General features: G+C 45.5%; 1 protein-coding gene across 1 annotated transcript; it reads right to left on the bottom strand.

Annotated features, from left to right (window-relative positions):
• Positions 1 to 215: 215 nt before the first annotated feature.
• LOC123078354 (uncharacterized) lies at positions 216 to 5,563 on the bottom strand. Its single transcript, XM_044500831.1, has 3 exons — positions 5,270 to 5,563; positions 774 to 1,011; positions 216 to 684 (listed from the first exon to the last, which is right to left on the bottom strand). The coding sequence occupies exons 1-3, from the start codon at positions 5,455 to 5,457 to the stop codon at positions 388 to 390; spliced, it is 723 nt and encodes a 240-aa protein (XP_044356766.1). The 5' UTR covers positions 5,458 to 5,563; the 3' UTR covers positions 216 to 387.
• Positions 5,564 to 6,222: the final 659 nt, after the last annotated feature.

Below are 6,222 nucleotides of genomic sequence, written 5' to 3'. Positions count from 1 at the left end.
AGAAGACGGCGGTGGGATCGGCGACGACGACATAGGAGTGTGATGCTGATGGTGGCCGACTTCTGTATTTGAGATATATTTGCAGAGTAGCAAGCAACATAGATGGGAGAAATGATTCGTTGCAACTTGCAAAAATTAAGTAATACTCCATAAAATTAAGGGTCGCCCAATGCTGCAGTCGTAGTAATCTAAAGAGACATCAATGAGACATGAAATTGCATGAATCAAAATTATAGATAGTGTGAGACTTCGATATAAATGAGAAAAATTAATGGTTACAGTATTAAGAGTGGTACATGAGAACCATAATCAGTCTTGAGTAGTTCAGCAATCAGATGATGGAGATGAGCTACATCGATAAAGGCTGACAATCTGACAATAAAGTACCTACTTCAGTTTTGACTTGGCAGAACTTTGCAGTGGCTTAGAGATAGAAACAGATTGGCTGCTCATCGCCTTCTTCTTCACATTGTAAGTTATTGACATGAATGAACAAATCAGTGCAATCAAAATGGTAGGATAGACATATACTGGTTCTGTTAGATCACTGATCACAGGCTTCCGGAAGAGCGCATCTTTCACGAGACCCCAGATAACCAAAAGCGTACCAAACAAGATCATCCTCCCAGGATTAATGATGCCAACGAGTGCTCCAGCAACACAGAAGTAGCTTCCAGCAAGCATCTGATTCAGGGGAGAATATAAAGAGAACTTATCAAGAGTTGTCACAAACATTTTTCTCATGTTGTTGTAGGTCAGTTATATAAGAGCACCTCTAGACGCTGTAGATCAATTACTGCTGAAGCATTCTTAGCTTCTGTCAGATTGTATATGTCAAACAGGTCACTCCACCTTGGAAATGTCATGCTCATGCTTGTAGTGAGGTTGCGCACTATAGCTCCAGGGTAGAGCATGGCCTTCACAACAGATGGTGGGAATATCTCATTTGAGACCAACTGTGAAGATGTAATTTGAATAGGTGTAGTGCATGTGCCTGCTCTACAAGGGACCCTGAAATGGCACAAGAAATTAAGGAAAAGCTACCTGCTCATAAAATTACTTCCAAGTAAACCTAAAGTGCTAAAATGAGATGTAACTGGACACAAAGGCAAGCATGGTAATGGAAACAAATAAGCATACCAGCCTACCATCCGTACTCAGGACTTGGGAGAAAGGGCGGTCTCACACGACGGGTACTAGGCGATGAGCGGTCTCACATGAAATACTTTATTTTGGTAAGAATTTGTACTGCCGAATATTTTAATATTGTTGAGTATATTACTTTTATGTATATTATTATTGTTTGTTATCCACCTTCATATAGTGTACATGTGGACAACGGGACATTTTTGTTCTGAGTCCGCCCCTGACTTCATCTATATACTCCCAATATTCAGATTGCTTTTATCATAGTTCTTGCTTGTTTCTTTGATTGCTTGTACGGACTAGACCTTCGTGGTCAGGCTGATCGTGCTTCTAGCATCGTCGGTAACATCCAGGAGATTTGCTTAGCGAGTGCTAAGGCACAATTGTCATTGCATGTTTGGAGTCGGATCGTCAAAGTCGTTCTCTGCCCAAATCGGAAGAGTGTGATTATCATCGAATGATCGGCACCCTTGCCCCCATCACCAGCTCCCAGTATTAGAAGCATGGGCCAGGCCAACATCAATACAGCCAATTCTTACCCTCACAAAAGCAAAAATTAAACTATTCATATCCAAAGCAATGGGCTTGACAGCAAGAGCAGTTACCCTAAAGACAGTTTCCCCTTAAGCGTTAGAGCGCCCTCCAGGCTCAAAGCGTCCAACTCGCTTTAGACATGTTAGAGACGCTTTGACAGCTCCTCCCTCTCCTCTCCGGCTGTAGCTCCTCCCCACCTCCTCTTGCGCAACCACAATGTATGGCTCCTGCCCTCTCTTCTCCCCGTTCCCCTCCCTTTGCTCTTTCTTCCATGCTCAGATCTGCACCAGCTTGTCATGCCTTTCCTGCTCTGTTATGTGTTATGCTATGCACAGCTCATCTGCTGTTAGGTGCTGCTACTGCCTCTCTTATAGTAGTTGGCTAGTTGCTTACTGCTTACTGGATGGATTAGAATATATGTGCTCACTAGTGGATTAGAATCAATGTATGTATGTCTCACTAAATGGTACTCTATTCTACTGCCCATCAGGTTCAGAGTCTGTCTAAAGCATCGCCTCGCTTTACGCTTTAGCGCTTAAGCAGTGAGCCCCCCCCCCCCCCCAGCGCCTCGCTTCGCTTTGAAAACATAGGTGCTATTAACATCACCCTAGACAACTTTTACAAAGGTCTAATGCAATTGGTCATGTGGTCTAAACATCAGATGCCACCATGGAATAGAGTAAAAGCCTTGATCAAATTATGTTTATCCAAAGAACGAGAAGGCAGACTCCCAAGGTTTTCTGTCTGAGCAATTGTCCACACAATGGCCAAGACCACAACCATCACACCACAAAAGGGTGGATGTTGCAACTAGCGAGCCCCATTAACTGAACCAGCATTCCTATCCTCAGCTCTCATGGTAGCAACAACGTGTGCCCTATCATTATTTTGCAACACATTACCCTGAGCATATTTAGTCAGCCCCGCCCGACTAGCCGCAGCAGATGATTTACTCTGTGCCAGAGGAGACGATCTAGCAGGCAGCTGGGGGAGACTAATTGCAGCAGCAATAGATTCTGACATGGATGTTGTTGCCGCCATAGCTTCTGTTGCCACCGTCCCATCAAACATCTCGGGGCGATGACTCCGTCTGTCCTTGCCAGCCCTCATCTCGGCAGCACGAAAATATGCCTCCTCAAGAGCTCCTTCCCTTGCCAACAGCTCTTCCTCCTTGCTCGCCAATTCCAGGCGTCGCACCTCATCAGCTTTACGCTGCTCGATCTGACGGCATTCCGCCATCCGGCGTCAATCTTTCTCCACCAACCTCATCTTCTCGTATCCACTCCTCCTGGCGACGACTATGCATATCGTCCCACGTCCTTTATTCCTCTCTTCTCGCCTGCTCTGGATCTAATCTTACGTTCCCTCGTCCCGAATACGGACCAGAACGTTGAGGGTAGCAAGGAGGAGATCGACAGACCCCCTGCCTCCGATCCATCAATGAAGGCAGCGCCGCCACCTAGGCGTAAGATCTAGTCGCCTTCTCGTCACCGCTCGCTTGCACAGGGCACGGGAGAGGGGTAGGGGTGCGTGTGGGAGTGGAGCGGACAAAGACTACTCCACAAACCCTACCTCCTCCTCTCAAATGCCCAAAACGTTCTGGGCCAAAATGGACAGGGCCAGGCTTATTATTTTTAGGGCCCACAGAACAAGTAGGCCCGGTCCGGCCCAAGCCCTGCCCCGAACCACCAATCAGACCGAACCAAATGTTTCAGTTTTAGATCTTATCTTCCTGCAAGTAGCACCAAATTTGACAACATGGCATGGAAAGCATGTCTCTAACCCTTCACAAATTACCTCATCTTTTCTCATAACTTGCGACCACCGCCGTCAATGAGAAACAGCCGACGATTCTCCAGCAGCTGTAACACCCAACCATCTCGATCAAGCACCATCTTGTATCTAGAAAACAAAAGAATGACAAACTTCACTTCCCAACTATAATCGGAATCTTCCTTTCTTGGGTCACCAAGGTCGATGATGGATGCAAATGATCCACCACTACCACTAGCGCCGCCGTGTATGACCGAGAGCAACCATTTCTCGCCTGATTCTGCACCCTCCTTGCCAGAGTGAAAGACGTGGCTTCTTGTTGTTCCCTTCCCATCACCAAGAATATGGGGAAAAGAGCAGGTACTCACGGATCTGTGAATTGGCTCAATGAGCCTGTCAAGAATCCGCCGCCACCTCCTGCGATCCATTTGAAGATCCGGTCCACCTCAACCACCTGGGATCCCCCATAGAGCCCCCTACTCTCCTCCGGTATCGCTAGTGAAATCGCCGGAATCGCCCGCCGATGCCTCTACTTGGCTGCACGTTCCTCCTCCATTCGCCTCCGCTGACGGATCTCCACCAGCAGCGTCGACAGCGGGACCCAATACATTGGATCCATACCTCATAGACCTAGCCAAAGACCCTCTAGGAGAGGTGGCAGTGATGGGTGTATGGCGGCGTAGGAGTCGCGAGAGCGAGAGGGGCCATGGAATCGGCGTCGGGGTAAAAAGAAGTTCACTCATCAGCTATCACTGTATATAGGTCAGGATATTTAAGAATAAACCTGGTTCCAGATTATGAAATTTAGAAACATATGGCTGATTTGTTGAAAAGGTTAATATTAGGCCCAGGGCTGCAAAAACTAGTAAAAGACTAATGCTTGTTGCCAGCTTCAAATATATAAGATTAAGGCGAGACTTAAAAAAAAAGAAGGTTGGCATTACGGTGAACCTGAAAGGATTCAGGTCAACTAACAAACAAGTTATTCCCGATGCTCTACACAACATAATCACAAATTTCAAAATATCATTACTTACAAGAAAACAAAGGTTGCCTTCTTCCAGTCTTCATCAGCAGACCATAATTTTGGGGCATAAAGCCTAAAAACCTTAGAAACTAGCCTGTTCTAGTTCCCAATCCAAGGGAGTGTTGCTGAAATAACAGCAAAACTGCCCAACTTTACCTCATCAGAAACACTTCCAATGTACTCCCTCCGTCCCAAAATTCTTGTCTTAGATTTGTCTAGATGCGGATGTATCTAACACTAAACCGTGACTAGATACATCCGTATGTAGATAAATCTAAAACAAGAATTTTGGGACGGAGGGAGTATGAAACAACACGGTACCGGAATGCATAATAAGTATGCACATGTAAGTTGTTATTCTACATCCCTAAACAGTAATTTAGTCTACACACAGCTGCCTACCGTTCAGTCGGATGGCAATCACTCCAGGCACTGCTACCGGTAGAGTTCAGCATGCTTGATTAGTAAGATTAACCACAACAAAAGACATGGAAACAACAACTATGGACCAAAATTAAGCCAAAAACATAGTACGATGCCGCTAAAAGATGCAAATATGAGTACTCCCTCCGTAAAGAAATATAAGAGCGTTTAGATCACTACTACATGAGTGAGATCGAGTTATGACTGAACAATGGATCTAGCACTTAAAAGGTAAGCGCTGCTAGCAACCAGAATTACTGTGATCCATATGCTTTTATTCTTTGAATTGCGAGAGAGATTAGGAGAATTGTTGGAGAAATCCACAGTACTGGCTCTTGGTGGGAAGATAGGAGGATTGTTCCTGACCTGAAGAGCGGGATCTGGAGGATGATGAGCAGGAAGTACACGCGGGAGGCGTAGAAGGATATCCGGCGGCTCGTCCACCCGCCTCCGCTCACCCTCCGCCGCTGAACCTGGGAAGCCCCCGCGACGATCGGTTTTGACGAGCTCGCCCTGGCCTCTGCCGCCCTCTCTTTCTTCGTCGGTGGCGACATTGCTCCCTGCTTCGCCTACTCCTGTCACCGGGCTTCCGCGTTTTTAAAGAAAATAATGGACTGCTGTACTTTGGGCTAGGTTATCATGAAATCACCGGCTTTCCCTTATAAAAAAAATCACCATCAGATTTGCTATACTTCTGAATATTATAGCCACTGGATTCTTTTAGCTGGAAATGTTATCGTTTATTCATGACCCCCTATGTACAGAATGTTCGCGCGGTTAGGGTGGCATTTACGAACCCCTGGATGATATTTTATGTGTATTGATATTGAATGAGACTGAGTGATATTTTGTAAAATCGGCATGGCAGTTTTTTTTTATGATTGTAGTTTGTTTAAAGTGCAGGGAAGTTCTGAGAGAAAACTGCTAATGTAAAATCTATATATGACGGTCTTAACAACGTTCGTCGGGATTGGATGCCTGATGAACGTTCGGCAGATAACATTTCCCTATTAAATTGCATAGCATCGAACATATCTGAGTTCAAAGCATCCCTAGTACCATTCGTGCTAAAATAAACTAGGTTCTTTTTACATAATTCTTGACGGAAACCTTCTGTAGCTAGGTTTGTGTGCAGCCGTGTTGGCCGATAGTCGTACCCATATGATCTTGGTCTCTTTCACAGATTGAAGCGGCCACAGTTTGATCTCCCCCGCCAAAGGACCATAGAGAGACATGTCATTTTCTATCGATGAGATCTTGTTTACCACCTCCTTGTTATTTGATTCTAGCTCTAACTTAGTGAACTTTGACTTCCCTTG

Source organism: Triticum aestivum, chromosome 3D, assembly GCF_018294505.1.
Source record: "Triticum aestivum cultivar Chinese Spring chromosome 3D, IWGSC CS RefSeq v2.1, whole genome shotgun sequence".
Taxonomy (NCBI): Eukaryota; Viridiplantae; Streptophyta; class Magnoliopsida; order Poales; family Poaceae; genus Triticum; species Triticum aestivum.
This window is presented reverse-complemented; position numbering and strand designations above follow the sequence as displayed.

What these genes read in the sequence shown, in the direction of transcription:
- LOC123078354 (XM_044500831.1), bottom strand. Translation starts at nt 5,457, where the DNA reads ATGTCGCCACCGACGAAGAAAGAGAGGGCGGCAGAGGCCAGGGCGAGC. An exon ending in CTCCAGATCCCGCTCTTCAG is followed by an intron (nt 1,012 to 5,269) that starts GTCAGGAACAAT and finishes GTGCCATTTCAG; the next exon opens with GGTCCCTTGTAGAGCAGGCA. An exon ending in TTGATCTACAGCGTCTAGAG is followed by an intron (nt 685 to 773) that starts GTGCTCTTATAT and finishes CCCCTGAATCAG; the next exon opens with ATGCTTGCTGGAAGCTACTT.